This window comes from Carettochelys insculpta, chromosome 9 (assembly GCF_033958435.1).
Source record: "Carettochelys insculpta isolate YL-2023 chromosome 9, ASM3395843v1, whole genome shotgun sequence".
NCBI classification, from domain to species: domain Eukaryota; kingdom Metazoa; phylum Chordata; order Testudines; family Carettochelyidae; genus Carettochelys; species Carettochelys insculpta.
Window position 1 is genome coordinate 12,616,256 of NC_134145.1, and position 18,488 is coordinate 12,634,743.

An 18,488-nucleotide genomic window follows, 5' to 3' on the forward strand; every position below is an offset into this window, starting at 1 on the left:
TAAGGGGGAGACTTTGTCTGGCTACATTCCACCCCCTGATGCACCACACTACATCCCAGAATGCAAGGTGGTGGTGATGCCAGCACCTTTTGCCCTCCTTGGGGGAAGTCTAAAAGTGCCCAATGATCCGATCAGTATGTGGGCTATCGCGGAACTGGCTAGGATCACTTGTCAGCTCCATGTATCGGATTTGCGTGGAGGAGATAGCCACATCAGTTAGTCTCCTAACGATGCACAGTGTTATGCAAAACACAACTACTATGATAAGAACAATCAAAATAGTGGTTACAATAGAATGCAGGAATGGAGTAAGAGAAAATTCTAATTGTTGAGCTAACCATTTTAACCATGAGATAGTTACAGCATGTAAGATTTTAACTGCATCTTTGATGGCAGATACATCCTGTTTAATCTGTTCTGAGTGTTTACCTAAAAGCAGCAAGATTGGTTAATTACAGCACAAATTCTTCCTTGTTGGGCCAGGACTATATACTTTGAGATCCACCCATCACTTGCTGACACTCAGACAGAGAACAATTAGACAGGAAGGCAGATGGGAATTATGGTCTAATCGAGAAAGTTCAAACCAGTTACCTCTACCCACACCAGCGTGGGTGGGAGGACGGGACAGAAGGGCCCATCTTAACCTTAGAGCTTCCTCGCACGCGATGGCTTCCACTCCGAGGAATTACAAGCAAGACACTCAGTTCCACGAAAGTTTAAACCGGTTACCTCTACCCACACCAGCTTGGCTAGGAGGACGGGACAGAAGGGCCCAGCCTAACCTTGGAGCTTCCTCGCTCCTCGGTGGCGGGGGGGCAACGAGCAAGCTGGCTTGTAAGGGGGAGACTTTGTCTGGCTACAGTGATGCACTGCACGCTCCAGGCAGTGCTGTGGGAGGGCCAGTGTGATGCACTCCATGTGGCACTGAGGGCTGGCTGCCCTCTTGTCCTACCCCTTCCACCCTCAACCCCACCCCTCCCAGAAGTGCAGAGCCAGCCCCTCCCACCTTCCCCACAGGTGCTGTTGATGTCCCTGGGTGGCAGCTAGCACACATCTCTCTCCCTGTGCCAACCATGGCTATACTCTTCTCTTTAGCTTCTTAGCTCAAGCAGTGCTTGTGCCTCTGCCTGGCCTTCCCAGAACAGGGAAGCACGCTCCCAGCTCCAGAGTAGGCATCGCTACAGGCAGTTAGCAAAACCTCTAGATTTGTCAAAACAATGCACATGAACAAAGCTTGGAAAATTTGGTTCATAATGGTCTAAGATCATGTCCTTTCTCCCTCTCTCCCCATACCCCTCCCTCTGTTCTACATCAGGGCCAAAACACAGAATCCATCTCATGCTTTTTGAGACCCAGCACATGTTGGGACCATGCTTGGGCAGCAGCATTAGGTAGAAGGTCCTATTAGCGAGGAGAGGTTCATAAAACCACCCCATTTACCTTACTAGTGTAGTGGTTGCTCCCCTCGCACAAGGTAGTAAAAACATGGTTTGCTATTCCAGAGCAGATCTGACCAGGTTTTTAAACCATGTATCCAAATTGGGAAAAAGACCTGAATATATCCTGCCATTTTACATAGGCTGGGGGACCAGAACCACATTCTGTGTTGGGGTGATGATTGTGACCCACTTCCATTAATGTGCAAATACACACACACATTAGTAGGGGTGGGTCTAGAGTGGGTTAATTTTAGACTCCTGGTAACTGGTGACAACTCATTGACTTGACTGGAAATTTCCTAGTTAAAGCCCATGAAGTGCTTTGAAAAACTACCAATTCATACTGTTGGAACAGAATTTATTGTAATTGTAATGTGTGTGTGCTTGTACAGCATCTAAAACAAAGGAGCCCCCGAGCCTGACTAAGGACATTTGATGCGACTGTAATACAAATAAATTTATTAAATGGTAGGGATGGTTCTTTGTTACAGATTCCAGTCTCGTCTGCAATACCGAAAGAGAAATTCTCTTGTGCCAGAGCAGAAGAGCTGCTAAGGGAATATTTACCAACCAAACTCGGCAATGTTACTTATGAGCCTGCAAAATGCGCCAGCCTCACTAATGCTTTAAGTGAAGAAATAAAACACTTGGTCAAACAAGTCACGCCTCCTCGGTATAAGTTGGTTGTCAATATCACCATCGGAAACAAAAGCAAAGATGAGACTGTGGGTATAGTGGTGACTAGCCAGTGTCTGTGGGACCCTCATTCAGACAATTTCACATCCTCCCAGTATGTGAATGCCACACTATTTTGTGTTATTTTGGTACATGCTGTTTATTTTGAATAACAATTGAAATATGTCTCCTTCACATAGGAAGAGCTTAGATATGTTACTAGCTACAAGTGAAGTGGGACACTCAGACACAGGTGTTTGATGACAGACTTGGAACAGTGCCATAGCCACAGCATACACAGTATGTGGAATCCCTAAAACAGAATAAAAATGCTAATTAAGATGAATTTAAAGATGTGGAGAAAGAATACGTGCACTGTACATCACGTGTATGCTTATGTGCACAAGATGCTTTGCCATGTCCTTTAGCCATACCTGACTATCACATATGAAAACAAAAAAGCAGACCAGTAGCACTTTAAAGACCCACTTCTACAGGGTCTGTCCCACAAAAGCTCATCACCTAATAAATTATTTTGTTAGTCTTTAAAGTGTTACTGGTCTGCTTTTTTGTTTTCATAGTATATAGACTAGCACAGCTATCCCTCTGTTACCGACCATCACATAGGCCGTGTCTACACTAGCCAAAAACCTCGAAATGGCCATGCAAATGGCCATTTCGACGTTTACTAATGAAGCGCTGAAATACACATTCAGCGCCTCATTAGCATGCAGGTGGCCGCGGCACTTCGAAATTGATGCAGCTCGCTGCCATGCAGCTCGTCCAGACGGGGCTCCTTTTTGAAAGGACCCCGGCTACTTCAAAGTCCCCTTATTCCTATGAGCAGATGGGAATAAGGGGATTTTGAAGTAGACGGGGTCCTTTCGAAAAGGAGCCCCATCTGGACGAGCCGCGCGGTGGCGAGCCGCATAAATTTCGAAGTGCCGTGGCCACCCGCATGCTAATGAGGTGCTGAATGTGTATTTCAGCGCTTCGTTAGTAAACTTCTAAATGGCCATTTGCATGGCAATTTCAAAGTTTTTGGCTAGTGTAGATGTAGCCATAGTGTTTTTCACTGGTTTGTCTCAAAGCGAGGTACGTAGCATTATATAACTGGACACACTTTTACTACCTACTATTGTTTTCCATTAACAATGTGATGTTTTAAAATGCAAACCCAACATTTTTATTTCCAAGCTCATCAGCTGCTGCAGCCTGTTACAACTGGCTGAGCCTGGATCTGCATGGAACTTGGAGGTAGTCAGGACTTGTTGCTAAAGAATCCGAGGGACAACGTCTAGTCTGCACCAGCCAAACGTTCTGCCTCTGGCAGCAGAACAGATTCAGCAACTCCACTTCCTTTGACTTTGACTAAGCACGGCACCTAAGCCTGTGCCAACTTTCAGAATGTGAATAACCCCATTGATTTTTGTGTATATAACAGTAAGCAAGTGTTGAAATATTTTGATTGAACTGCAGGTTTTATTGCTTCCAGAAATATTAAGCTATGTCTCATTGCATTGTAAACGTGGGTCTGCGGAACCTGGGCTTGTGGATTTGGTGTTTCCAAGCCTGTGCTTGAGTACCCACACTGCTTTGTGAACAATTGCTGGATCCAGGTCTCACAGACAAGTTACTGAATCCATACTACTATACAAGGCAGTCCTTCTGACTGGCACCTGTGACTTGACCTCTGTTTACACTGCAAAATGAGTGGGGTTGGACTTCAACCACAGCAGGACTCGGGCTCTGAGCCACCACCCGAAGAGAAGGCTCCTAGGGCCTGCATCCTGAATGTACATTGACCTGGATCAGAGTGATTTGGAATGGGGGCTCAGGTTCAAACCTGAGACAGAGCCTGGTCTTTTTTGCAGTACAGATATACTCTTGGCAATAATCTCTGGATTAAGAGAAAAAAGCAGTCCAGTAGCACTTTAAAGACTAAGAAAATAATTTATTAGGTGATGAGCTTCTGTGGGACAGACCCACTTCTTCAGATCTGGAAAATTCCTGATAAATGAAAACTAAGGGGAATAGACCTTAACAGAAAGATAGAAATAAATAAATAAATAAATGACAAATCAGCTAGATAGGACAGAAGAAGGGGTGGGGAGAAAATTACTTACTGGCAACTGCAAGCGTCTGTTAAGTGATCTGCCTGGGATCACTACAAATATCAAAGATGGGGAAACTGTCCTTGTAATGTGTAAAGTAATGGATATCTTTGTTAAGATCAAGGTGCAAAGTATTGAACTTGAGAATGAACTCCAATTCAGAGGTCCCCCTTTGTAATCTGGTGTTAAAGTCTCTTTGTTTTAGAATGCAGGCTTTCAAGTCGTGAATGCTATGGCCTGCTCCATGAAATGCTTATTGACAGGTTTATGTGTACTCAGATTCCTCATGTCTGATTTACGTCCATTCATTCTTTGGTGAAGTGACTGTCCAGTTTGTACAATATACATAGCAGAGGGGCACTGCTGGCACATGATGGCATAAATCACATTGGTGGAAGTATTAGGAATATGAGCCCCGATCATGTAACTGATGTGGTTAGATCTAGTGTTGATGTCTCCAGTGTAAATATGTGGACAGACTGGCAACAGGGATTGCAGCAGGGAAAAGTTCCAGGATTAGTATTTCTGTGGTGTGGTGTGTGGTTGCTAGTGAGGATTTTCCTGAGGTTAGGTGGTTGTCTGTCGGAAAGGACAGGTCTCTCACCAAGGGCCACTGAGAGTAAGGAAGTATGGTCCAGTATACATTGTAGATTGTCAATAATGCACGAGAGGAGTTTGAGTTGGAGGCTATAGGTGATGACAAGTGATGTTCTGTTATTGGCCTTCTTGAGCCTATCTAGAAGTAGCTGGTTTCTGGGTATTTGTCTGGCCCTGTCAATCTGTTTGTTTTTCTTCTCCTGGTGGGTAATCAAGTTTTATGAATGCCTGGTAGAGATCTTGAAGTTTTTGCTCCCTGTCCATTGGATTGGAGCAGATGCGGTTGTATCTAAGGTCTTGACTATAAACGATGGATCATGTGATGTGTCCTGGATGGAACCTGGAAGCATGTAGGTAAAAGTAGTGGTCAGTGGGTTTCCGGTAGAGAGTGGTATTGATTTGTCTATCAGTGATTTGTACTGTGGTGTCCAGGAAATGGATCTCTCATGTGGAATGGCCAAGGCTGAGATTGATGGTGGGGTGCAGGCTGTTGAAATCGCTGTGGAATTCTTCAAGAGTCTCTTTATCATGGGTCCAAATGATAAAGATATCATTGATGTAGCATCTAAATAGTGCACTGTGACATGGTTGAGTCAAAGAGCTTTTTGTGTGTTATTACCATGACAACAATGCACAGATCAGAGCAGAGTTGCTTACCATGTACTTTTCAATTACAAAATGAAACAGAAGACATAGGTAAAGTTAATGCTAAATGACTCTTTCATGGATTCTGAATTATTACTTCCACTATCATTCTTTTCCTTCCTGGCTGTGCCAAGTTACTGCAGCAGGTACACTTTTTCAGATAGCTTTATAAGGATTTTTAAAATAATATATAAAAATTATATTAAGGACCCTATATAAAATATTCTACACAAAAGCATATGAAAATATATGCATGAGAAACCCAAACTGGTCAAAAGACAAGACATATTGATGTTTGCATGGGAAACAGCTAACAGTTGTGTGCTTGGTCTGCACTTCTTTTCAGAGGAAACAAGTCTGGAACACACTGCTAAAATACAAAATAGGAATCCTTGTTGAGTCCTATGGCTTTCAAACATCTAGTCATATCTTCATTAAATGCTACTGAGCCACAAATCAGCACAAATGGCTTTCTTCTACAAGAATTTATCATTTTCTTAATCAAGTTCTCAGTTATATGGCCTGTGTGTGTGTTTTCCTGATAGCTCCAAGGAAGTTTTTCCAGGGAAGATTCCTGGAAAAGCAAAAAGTTTACATTGTATCAAGTTATTTTAAACAAAAATGATGAACACTTTAAAGAGGTAATGGTCACAATATTTTTTGATGGAGGTCCATGCCAAGGATTTGGTAAATTTCAAGGGCTGCACTCTTTTCTATTAATGATGGAGGTGTGGGCTTTAGAGAGGGAGTTGGGTGCAGAAAGTAGCTTGGGATAGGGCACTGGGGTGCAGCATGTGATGGGGGATCAGGAAATTTGGGTGAAGGAGGGGGTTGTGACCTGAAGTAGGGAATTGCGGTGGAAGGGGGTGCAGGGCCTGGGAAGGAGTTGTGACCTGGAGCAAGAGCATAGGAGGGAGTGCAGAGACTGGGTTTGTGACCTGGAGCAGGGGATTGTGGTCTGGGACAGCATGCAGGCTCTGGAAGGAAGTATAGGTGCAGAAGAGGATTCTGACCTGGAACTGGGGTGTAGGAGGGTGCGCGGGAGGGGGCCCAGGCGTGCAGGGTGTTTGGATTGTGACTTAAGGCAAAAGGGGGTTCTGAACTGGGGCAGGGGATTGAGTTTCAGAAAGGCATGCAGGATCTGGGAGGGGGTATGGGTGCAGGAATGGAGGTTTAGAAGGTTTGTGTTTTGACATGGCACAGCGGTACAAGAAGGGTTGTAGAGGGTGGGGTGCCAGGAGCAGACTTTGGCCAGGAGGTGCTTACCTTAGGCAGCTCCCAGCCAGCAGCCAAGTGGGAACTGTGCCCCCACCTGCAGATCAGAGCAGCCAATTACAGGAGACATGTGCTCTCTGCATGCCGTGTCCCCTTGAGGAGGAGTTTGGACCTCCATGCACTGCCTGTGCCACAAGCACAGCCCAGGCACATCCCATTGGCTGGTTTCTGGCCAATGGGAGCTGAAAGATTGTGCTGATAGTAGGGGCAGAATGTGAAGCCCCCTCCAGGGGTATGCAGATGCAGAAAGCTCACGGCCCACACAGCCAATTGTTTTGAGCAGCATGTTGGGGAACAGCAGGCAGGGAGCCTGCCTGAATCTCCCACTGGGCTGCAAGCTGGTGATGGGCCACAGCCTGGCATGGGCCATATTTAGGTCACCCCTGAATTAGCTAGTGAATGTGAGCAGTGAATGAAAGGAGCTAACAAATCAATACATGGGTTCTGAAAAAGAAGCCTTTTGGATGCAGTTTGCAGTGACTGTCACAGAGAGATGAGAATTTTATAAATACAGTTTTGCAGCTGCTGCAATGATTAATTTGAAGAGGGGAACTATTTCATGATGGACTTTCTAATAGAACTTCTGTCAAGACAGGTTCACTAGTAAGTGATACAGTTGAATATCTGGTAGTTAGGATTTCAGAACATGTTGTTAGACAGATGCTACTGGATCAACACATGACCTTGTCCATTGGTTAGCAGTCAATTCAGGTAACAGTTAGGCAAAAGCAGAGAAGGCAATGAATTATTCACCACAGAGAACCCAGGGATGAATGTATTTATATCAGAACATTACCTGGCTAAGGACGTAACATATTCTGACATTCCAGTACCGAGACTGATCTTGGAGAAGAGGTTTCAAGTAAATGTTTTCATAAGTCCTGAAGCAACCAATCAAGGTTATAAAGGTTTCATCATCTTCATTTTCTGTTATGTACTGGAGGATGGGGAGCATTGGTGCTATGCCCGTACCAGAAGCAATCATAAGAAGTTCTCCATACTAAAAATGAAGCAGAGGATTTTAAATGAATTACAAAAAATGGAAATGGGAAAACCTATTAGATAACTCCATTGCTCTGAAAGGGTACAATAAGCAGCTCTATAATATCTGAGATGTTCTCTAATGGGAGACTGTGTCAGCTACACGTACACACAAAATGTAGTTTTTTTCAAAGGCAAGATTTTACAAAACCCAAGTTGAACAGAAATATTTTCATGATAAGAAAAAATGAAAACTATTTTTCCTTGGATATAAACATATCCCTGAATTTTAACCTTGATTTCAACTAAAATACGCTAGGCCTCAGTTCAGCTACATCCACTGGTGGCAACCCTTGTCAGCAGTGGTTTATATTTCCATGGTAGACAAGCCCAGAGATAAAGATGAAAGCTTTCAAATCTCATACTGTAGAACGTAATTTGGGCACCTGCAGGAAGGAACTGTTTCCTCCTCTATACAACTGCTTGATGCACTGTTGAAGTTCTCTATCCTCCTCAGAGACAGTGGACATTACAAATAAATAATAGTAATACTTAGCACTTCTTATTCACCCAGCTGACAGCCCATACAAAATGTGGGGGAACATTATAATCCCTATTTTGTAAATTAGGAAATTCAAGCAGGAAAGGGCTTGATTTTCACACAAGTTGAAGGAGTTCAGCCACTTGCCCAAGCTCACAGAATATCTTTTGAGAACCCCAGTTTCCTGATTCCATTTAGTGCTCTGCCTGCTGAACTATTCTGCCTCCTTTATCCATAACCATGGACTGGATATCAAACTGCAAGAACTACCAGGTTGGATCTGATATGGCAAACCCTATGAATCCATACAAAATGAGATGAAGTGCTCACAACCAAATGAATTGCTCTCATTCAAGAGCTGGATTGAGGACATATGAGCTGGATCCCAACAGAAATCAAAGCCCAAAGTTCTATTACACTGAGAAGAGATATGCAAAATAAAGGGTCCGCTCCAACTCCTATTTACTTTAGTGGAACCAGGTCTTTCATGAATAAATCTATCTTAAGTGCTATGAAACTTTCAGCTTCCTTTTATGTAGCATACTGATTCTTTGGGACTGCCGTCAATGGGATTCTGGGGTGCTTAGCACACCTCAAATTTGGGCCCTACATGTTCCTACACTACCAATAATTCTGGGGTCTCCTGTGGTACAGTTTGCAAAACCTAATTTATGAATTGGTAAGTTACCTGAGCAGGCTGGAAGCAAGGCACAGGTATGTTGTTCTGGCATTATTTCTTGATATATTTTGACTGTTCAGTTTACTTTGAATGACCTACTTAAATTGCTAAGCCATCTCCCCTTTGAACAAAAGATCAATTTTGATGTATTTTGGCAACAAAGAAGAACATAAGTATAACAACCCGGGGTCAGACCTAATGTCCAGCTAGCCCACTATCCTCCTTCTGACCGTGCTGAATACCAGGTGCCCCAGAGGGAATGAACAGAACAAGTAATCATCAAATGATCCATTTCCTGTCACCCATTCTCAGTTTCTGGAAAAGAGGCACTAAGGAGACCATCCCTGCCCATCCTGTCTAATAGTCATTGATAGACAATCCTTTGTAAACTTATCTAGTTCTTTTTTTGAAGTCTAGTATAGTCTTGGCTTTCACATTATCCTCTGCCAAGGAGTTCCACAAGTTGATTGTGTGTTGTGTGAAAAAAAAATGTCTTTTTGTTTGTTTTAAACTTGCTGCCTATTAATTTCATTTAGTAACCCCTAGTTCTTGTGTGATGTGCAGGAGTAAATAACACTTCCTTATTTACTTTCTCCATACCAGTAATGATTTTATAGACCTCTATCATACCCCTCTAGTCATCTCTTTTCCATGCTGAAAAGTCCCAGATTTAGTAATCTTTCCTAACACGGAGAGCCGCTTCACACCCCTGAACATTTTTGTCAGCCTTTTCTGTACCTTTCCCAAATCCAATATACCATTTTTGAGAAGGGAAGACAATATCCACACACAATATTCAAGACGTGGGCATACCATGGATTTATACAGAGGCAATATGATATTTTCTGTCTTATTATTTACCCCTTTCTTAAGGAGTCCCAACATTCTGGTCACTTTTTGACTGCTACTGTATATTGGATGTTTTCAGAGAACTATCCACAAAGATTCCTGGATATCTTTCTTGAGTGGTAACAACTAATTTAGACTGCGTCATTTTATATGTATAGTTGGAATTATGTTTTCCAATACGCATTACTTTCATTTATCAATACTGAATTAACACTGAATCTCATCTGCCATTTTGTTGCCCAGTCAGGGTTTACACACAGTGCCTTTTCAAGTGCTTGGGGATCTCTAATGACCGGAATGACAGTTCTCATCCAAAAGGCAGAGAATAAGTACCAGTGCCCATGTTCATGGAAAATTTCTCCAAAATTTGATATAACCATTTTTGCTTTGATCTTGGCACCCGCACATGAGCTCAAAATTTGCAGCCTCCCCAGGTGGCATGGACATAAGACTATACATTTCACTGGAATCTGATGATATGTAGTGGGCCATATAAATATATCAAATGGGTGAGATATGGCCCTTGGACCAGGACTCTAACATCGTTCCGCAGGTCAAAATTGTTCTTGAATCACCAAAGCAGTTCAAAGTAATGCAAAACAAATTAGCCGGAATTTTCAGTGATAATTCGGACCAGTTTTCTTAGTTTCAGCACTAAGTAAATGAATGCTCAGCAACTCTAGCTAGGGTTATATAATCTCCTCTGCTCCTCCTTTTCCCCTCCCTCCTTAAATACTTTACATTCTAACAACATCCATTTACTTCAATCATTTTCAAGTGCAGTAGCACTGTACAGTAAATGTGTAAATCCTTAAAATAATCAAAATAGTAATGTGGTTGACAATCTCCCTTTGGTACGTCACACAAAGTGAATCCCACGTGCTGAGCCAGTCCATATCTATTACATAACTAACCTGATTTGGGCTATAAGGGAAGCCTCCAAATGGCCCTCGCCAAAAGACCATGTCTCCTTCAATCCAGGATTTTATATATTGAGACATTAGCCCAGCCTCATAACACTATTAAAAATCACACAAAAGGAAAGAATAATTACACTTTGTTGGAAAGTTTCCCAGCTTAAAGTTAATTACAAAATTATCTTTGCTTAAACAACAGGGGTATAAACATTTCAGGAGTTTTAAAAATGACAGTTCTATTTACAAAATATATAAACTTGTAACAGAAACAAAGACATTTAATTGAAATGATACTGGATCAAATCCAGCCTGAATATAATGTAAACACAATACACACTTATGAAGCCTAAGCTTACTAAAGCTAGGAAAGCCTATCAGAAAGCTCATTTACAAAGCACACAAAGAAGAACTCCTTATAGTCAAAAGCACAGCAAGCTTTCTTGTGTTCTCCAAAGCTCAAAACATGGCCATGTAACACTGCTATTAACTGACTGGGACCTGGATGTGCATTCTGGGTATTGATATTCAAATGAACACCACTACTTTACACTTTGTTTCAGATCTCCCAGATGCTACAATGGCACAGCAAGTAACTACAGAACCACAGACAGAGTTAAAATAGATATTTTTAGTACCAATCTTCTGAATGTGAAGGGATGCTCTGAGATTCTACAAAAATGTTGACATGGACCTCACCAAAAATGTATTCATGACAACTGTTCTTTTTCCTCACCTACACAAACCACTGAAAACAATGCTAGAGACGTTTGCGTGCAGACTTCATGTGTTACTGGCAGGATCAGAGCTTGCCTGCAACAGAGGAAGACACAAAGGGAAATGCTAAAACCATGGGGTCATCCAATTAGTCATGGCTGTAGCAGCATCCATGCTGTAAGATGCTGTCAAGAATATTTTACATTCAATGGGCCTTGCACCTGGTGTAATCATTTAACATGCTATGCAGAGAGAGTGGCAAAGGTATTAAATCAGAATGGTTTGCATGGTGAGCATCTTACACTCACCTTCCACTGCACGCATGGCAACACAAGGTATAAGGCAGTGGCAAAACATCCCTTTTTAGTTCATGTTCAGAATGGGATGTGGGAAGGAAACATTTGGACCCACAACACTCTTCAGGCCCAAATATCCCCCCTTAATCTAAATGAGACATGACTGAACTGGTTTAGAATTATTTTTTTTATAAATAAAAAGAAAAAAATATCTGCTGGGGTGACAGTTGTATGCTCAGTTTCACACCAAAAGAAACTGCAGCGTTATATGATCACTCAGGAGGATGTTAACAGTGTGGCTGGGCACTGAAGAACATGAGACCTAGGGCTAGCCATCTCTGATTACTGAAGGAACTGCTCCAGCCCACTTATGCGGTAGGACCTGAGGCAGACAGCTGATTCCCCAACAAGAGGCAACAAGAAGTTGTGTTAGAAAGTGAGGAAAGGTTCTTGTAGGGAACATAAGAACTCAGAGCCAGGAAGATGAACTCCAGCCAAATAAAACATGGGAGTGACTGTTAAATCAGGACCCAGCTCTGGAAAGGAAGGATGAGGATTTTGAGGGAGATCTTGACCGTGGGTTGGGTCCTAGAGGACAGAGGGTTTCTGTGCACTGAATAATTGGATCCCAGAAGGGAATATTTTAAATACTGTGGTCTGTTCACTTCTTAAGGGAGCCTGAAGAAATGGAAACAAAGTGAACATAAGCCACAAGTAAGGTGCTCAGGTGGTGGCTGACTGTTACAGAGCATTATGCATGGTAAATAGCAACTCCTTCACTCTAAACTGTAGTATCACAAATGTGATAGTGTAACAATAGGAAACAGAGGTGTTTGAACAGTACTTGGATTACACAGTAGTAATAATATAGTACTTCCCAAAATTGCCTGAATAGTGTGAAATATACTACAACCTACACAGCAAGTTATAAAAATGGGTACTTTTCGAGGAGGTGTTGCAGCTCTTCTATTACTGCCAGAGAACCACTACAGTTCCCTTTGGGATGAAAGGTTCTATATAAAAGAAAGGTATTATTACAATCATTACTATTATTACTGAAAGGCAAAACCTGTGTAATAAGCACATATACATGAAATTTCACAGTCAACCTATAAATGTACCCTATTAATGCAGCTCAAATGTAGCACTTTTCTCCCTGATTGCCACAATAATAGCAAAATACCCACCCATAAATGTCTTTCATAAAAGCTACATCCATTTCTAAAAGACTACATTCTATCATACAATGAATAACAAATCCTCAAAGGTATAAACTCTTGGGAGAGAGGCAGAGGCTACGAGGCTGTATTCTAATCTGCCCGGAAGCTGTAGCACTTAGAATTTTACACTTGAAGTGAAGTCCTTCCTTCCCAGACTGCACAAATCCGGAGAGAGATGTAAATATGATCAGAAGAAAGGAACTGATTTTGATTGTCTTTACAAAATAATTATTTTTGCTGGCCCTGATCCTGCAGTCGCTACTTAGGCAACACTTCCATCAAAATTGAGGGGTGAAATCCCAGCCCTTTGAAGTCAATTAGAGTTTTGCCAGTAGCTTCAATAAAGCCAGGATTTTACCCGGAACAAATCTCAATATCAATTTCTAAATCTGAAGACCACAAAACAGATGCTTTATGGTCCTATATATTTTTCAGCAAAATGAAAAATTACTCTGAAAAGCATCTTTAAAGCAAACAATTTCTTAACAAAGGGATGCCAGAGAGCTGGGCTCATTTCCTGTTGTATCACAGACTTTCAAAATCCTCCACTGGCATTTGCACTACATTCCCACAGCAGACTTCAGGAGCGAAAAGGGGCCAGAGGAACATCTTCCCCCCCAGGGTTTCCATGGACAGGATTTAGAACTAAGCCCTGATCTCATTCCCACCACAGTCAATTGTAGGACTCTGGTTTTGATTTTGTAAGAATCACTTAAGAATGAATATGTTGTAAATAACTTATTTACAAGACAACTCTTCTTTTTCAGTTTTGTGTATGTGAAATGTCTGCTCTAATCAGCAAAAAACAATTGCCCCAAAGTAATTACAAACATATGCCATGACACACACTGCTAATTATTATTTGGATTTATTAATAAAGAGTTCTGTACATTCAGCGGAAGAAAAACACAATCCCAAGTTGTTTACCATCTTACCTATCTAATATAGACTACTTACTTTTATTAAAACTTCAAAGTATCCTTCAGCATTCACAGAGCTAACTGGAGTATAAGCTCTCTGAACCTCCATACCATTCACCATCCCTCTGAGAAGAAAAGAAGATGGTACAAGAAACTATTACTGGAATCACTGATTGATACTCTTTGGAGAGAGGAGCAAAGGTTATTGTCTGAAACACACAGCAGCCATTCCTTCCTCCCCATGGGTCATCCTTTGCTGATATAGATGTTCCTTCAATTAGCTAAAGATCCAGGGAATGAAATGACGTCAGATTTCTCTGCAGACCTTTTACGACACTCTCTTGTATTCCTCTGTTTCTCTAGGTAAAGGCACCAGCTATGTCACACATGCAATATCTCCAGACAAATCAGGAAAAGGAGATCAACAAACATTTTGTGTGGCGCAGCTGAATGTGCAGTATTGTGACGAAATGCTAGAGTACTTGTAAATTTAGATTATAAATTAGTTGGGGTAGGGGCTGCATTTTACTCTGTATAAAATCCAGTAAATATATAACAACTGATACATAGTAATGATGCCTAATGACCGTCTATATCTGACACTGATCACTACAAGAAACTAGAACAGATAACAGCTCTTCATATATTGCCCCTTTCTGGCAAATCCTATGCCACGGGAGAGAATGTTTTTCCTGAACTCAGCTGGAAATCAGTCACAAAGCACATGGACTTTGGATTCAATAGTGCAATGTGCTTAGCCATCCCAGGGTACAGGGTCTAACACTCTACTCCTGAGTTAGTACCGATTGCTTTCATGCCTTCACATTGACAGAAATCATCTGCTGAAAAAATTATTTTTTCTTTTTTTCCTTCTTCTAATTAGTTGTCTTAACCATACTTAGTTCTCTTTTCCCCACCACCAACACAAAGCTAACGCTGAAGAAAAATGAAGTTATGGAGTGGTCTTTCACAATAAAATTAACAAACTGAATGAACTCATGAGTTCTTTCAAATGTATCATTATGAAAGCACAGAAATTATGAGTTGCTTGGTATGAAATCTTTGTATACTGACGAACTGCATATTAAGTCATGTAATATAGCCCGTTTAACTGGAGACAAGCATAGTACCTTAACACAATATGTTGTCCTAAACTCAATCCCAGGCTGCTATTTTCTGGCAGCTCAAATTTATACTGGTAGGTGTCCTCTGTTAGCTGTTCCACAGAGCTTATCTTGAAAGCAGTAAATGTATCTGGATTTAATCCTGAATTACTACTCTGCAACAACAACAATAAATAATTACTGGGGTAGATGGCATCCTACATTTCACTTTTCTTTTCTTTCTTTTTTTTTTTAAAGTGTTTAGTGCTAGTGAAACTTAGAACGCCAGAAAAATGTGCCTTGAAAACTCAAGAGACCTGCACAGATTTAGGCGGGTCTCTCTGCTGGTTTTTCCCCTCCTCAGAATACAAAATTTCTTTTCTTTTCTTTTTTCATGTTTTAAAGGTTAGAGTCCAGACCTTATGACCAGGAAGAAAACCTTCTAAACATGACTCAGTGCTATGCTGTTTTCCTGAATGTGCAGTAGGAACAATTGTAAGAGAATTTACCATTCTAACAGAAACCTTAACGCTGAAATCTAACAATGACCATTTTAAATATCAACATGGTAATTATTTCACTGCTGATTATGTTAGTAGAAATATCCAGCTCATCAGCATGGTTGGATTTATTTGAAAGAACATTTGACAGGAATAAAGCCATGCTTTGAAGAGGCAAATAACTGAACGTTACATAAAATATTAATTTTATTATCCTCACTATCTCAACCTGAAAAGGAAAGTGAACAGTGAATGCTATCATAACAGAACAGACACTGATGCTCTCATCTCTGTTTTTTTCCCTAAAAACTTGTTGACTCAGGCTGTGGAATCTCCCCATGTTCTGCTCTACACAGGTGCATACCATAATATCTAAATGCTTTCAGTAGTGCAATAAGAATGTGAACGTATCTATCGTGTGTGTTCTCTCATCCTCTCCCCAGAGGAAGACGTACCTGCAGGGAAGTGTCATGCTTTGGTAAGATTTTAGAGAGCTTTTTTAATATACACGTTGCTATGTATTTACGTGAGACACAGCAAGATCAAAGAAATGAACCTTGCACTTGGAAAGGAAGGTGATTAAGTTTTTGATAGCCCTTAAGTTTCTTGATGAATACATTCCACAGTCTCAGACTGGCCTGAAAGAAAGTTCTGTCTCCTGCACAAATGAGCTTTATCCTTATTGTATCAGCCTCAGGTGATGCGGGCTTACTGTAGTGGCCCCAGAAATGGCACTTTGATGAGATAGACAGCGAAATTCAGAGGGTTTGGCAACTCCCAGTTAAAGCAGGTACAGTGAGGGAGGCCTGAACTCTTCTGTAAAAGACCATAATGCAACATCCTCAGCTACACAGCTATCAAACACTTATAAATACAAATGTGACAGAAGTACTGACTGACTGATGCTATGAAGAAGGCCTTTGAAGTTCCTACCTCTTCCTTCTGTTTGGTCAAGAGGCTTTTGTCTTTCTTTGCTTTGGCTTCTTCCCATTGGGCTAGCTCCTTCTGATACACATCATAGACACATGGTTTGCAGCCACTGCCACAGCACTGAGATTGCAAGGGTTCAGTAGGCATGAGAGAGTGCCAGTCATCACCACTTTCGCTCATTACCTACAAAACACAACGCAAGCATCATTCATGGAGCTACATGTTTTAAGGAAGAAGCACACTTGAATCTGGTGCTAGCTATCTGCTGCTTTAAAGACGTCCATCTCAATATATTGAAAGATTTCACTCAAGAGGCATCCAAACTTTATTTAGCTGAAAACACAGCGGCTAACTTGATACCAGCAATTCTCCAGCTTCATGTGAGTGGGAGCAATCCTCTGCTTTAACACAGGGTTGTTATACTGCACAAAATGGCACACAAAGTCCTCTATCCTGTCAGTGACTGTACCCAATACCAAATGATGCAGAGGATGGTGTAAGAAACACCTTAACATTTTGGTGACTGGTTTATGCCCAGTAAAAAATGTGTTTGCATTGCATATATGTTAGATAGGAAAAGGAATTTAACTGTGGCAGTTCTCAATATTCATATAAATCACTAACGGCAGTGCTAAAGAATACTTTACACTTCTAACAGTTTGAGAACAGTGGGGAGTGGCATGGACCAGGAAACCACTTCCTGTCACTCCCACTGGCTGTGAACAGCAGTCCATGGCCAACAAGATTTGTGTTTTCTAATACCTGAGGAGGAGCTGGTAAAACCAGCAGCCGCAGCTTGCCAAGGACTAACTTTGGAGGACCAGATCTGGCCCATGGGCCGGTATTTGTCCACCCTGACCAAGGAGCTGGACATGATGGCCACTTCCAGAAGCCACCTAAGCCATCTGCCAGAGCCTGCACCCCAACCCCATGCTCCAGGTTGGAACCCTCTTCTGCATCCAAAATCCTTCATGGAGCCTGTCCACCTGCAGTCCTGAGCTACCTCCCATACCCAAAGTCCCACCAGGAGCCCACAATTCAACTCCATGCCCCAACTCTGAGTCCTCTCCTGCACCACAAATCCCTTATCCTCTGCTCCACCCCACACCTGCACTTTGAACCTTTGGTCCTCGCTCCACCCCAGATCCTGAGTCCCCAGATAGAGTCCCCAGTGAGTGAGGATTAGGGAAGAGCAAGCCACGCAGGGAGAAGAATGGAAGGGGCAGGGCAGAGACGTTCAGGTTTGTCCATTTAGGAAGCTGGCAACCCTGGGGCCTATTGGCCTTAGCAGCTGGTGAAAGGGGGCCTAGCATCCCCCTGGTTATGATTCTCTATAGGAACCTTACCAATTCCCAGCCACACACAATAATGAGTCCCAAGCCATGAAACTTGGTGTCCTCCTGTGAAACCTGGTCTTTGGTGCACTTTTCCCCTAAACCATACAGACTTCACAGGGGAGAGCAGCATCTCTTAAATTGGGGGTCCTGACCCCAAAAGGAGTTGCAAGGACACCAGGAAGTTATTTTAGGAGGGGCACAGTACTGCCCATTCACTTCTGCACAGACGGGGCAGACGTAAGGGTGGCCGTGGTGTGAGCCCCACGCGATAAGCTCGCACGGCTCCTTTCCGTGCCGGGCCCCCACAACGGCCCCCCTACAGAAGGGCGGGGTTCAACCGCCGAAAATAGCGGGATGCACCATCTCAACCGCCGCTGATCCCGGCACTGACCGGGACGGTCCAGCGATGTGGCAGGGCCTAGGTGCCGCCCCCAAAGCGCCTCTGCCCAGCTCCCCGGGCGCCACAGTAGTTGTGGAGGTTACCGGGGGGGGCGCCTGGAGACCAAGAGTCCCGCTTGGGGGGCGCAGAGCGAAGCTGACAGGGGCTGACACTTCCTCCCCGCGCCCGACTCCCTGGCTCGGCCCCTCGCACACTCGCCCCGCCGCCGCCCCTTGCCGGGACACAGGACCGAGACAGCCTCAAGGCTCGGGACCTACCGACGGCCGCGCGCGCGCTCTCTACAACGGCCCAACGGCGCCTACAGTCGCGCGGACAACGGGCTCGCGGGGCGGGCCAGGAAGCGCGTACTCACG

At 42.9% G+C, this 18,488-nt stretch overlaps 1 protein-coding gene across 5 annotated transcripts; it reads right to left on the minus strand.

Annotated features, from left to right (window-relative positions):
• Positions 1–1,884: 1,884 nt before the first annotated feature.
• CYB5RL (cytochrome b5 reductase like) lies at positions 1,885–18,459 on the minus strand. 5 transcript variants are annotated; one of them, XM_075003378.1, is made up of 8 exons: positions 18,393–18,459; positions 16,402–16,581; positions 14,996–15,144; positions 13,903–13,990; positions 10,713–10,817; positions 7,545–7,748; positions 6,740–6,785; positions 2,360–2,430 (listed from the first exon to the last, which is right to left on the minus strand). In XM_075003378.1, exons 2-7 carry the CDS (start codon positions 16,576–16,578, stop codon positions 6,741–6,743), a joined length of 768 nt encoding a protein of 255 aa, XP_074859479.1. In that variant the 5' UTR covers positions 16,579–16,581; positions 18,393–18,459; the 3' UTR covers positions 2,360–2,430; position 6,740. The 5 variants fall into 5 exon arrangements, with proteins under 5 accessions (XP_074859478.1, XP_074859479.1, XP_074859480.1 ...); XM_075003377.1 differs by lacking the exon at positions 6,740–6,785 and having other exon boundaries at positions 1,885–2,430; XM_075003379.1 differs by lacking the exons at positions 2,360–2,430; positions 6,740–6,785 and adding an exon at positions 3,182–5,168.
• Between the last annotated feature and the right edge of the window lie 29 nt (positions 18,460–18,488).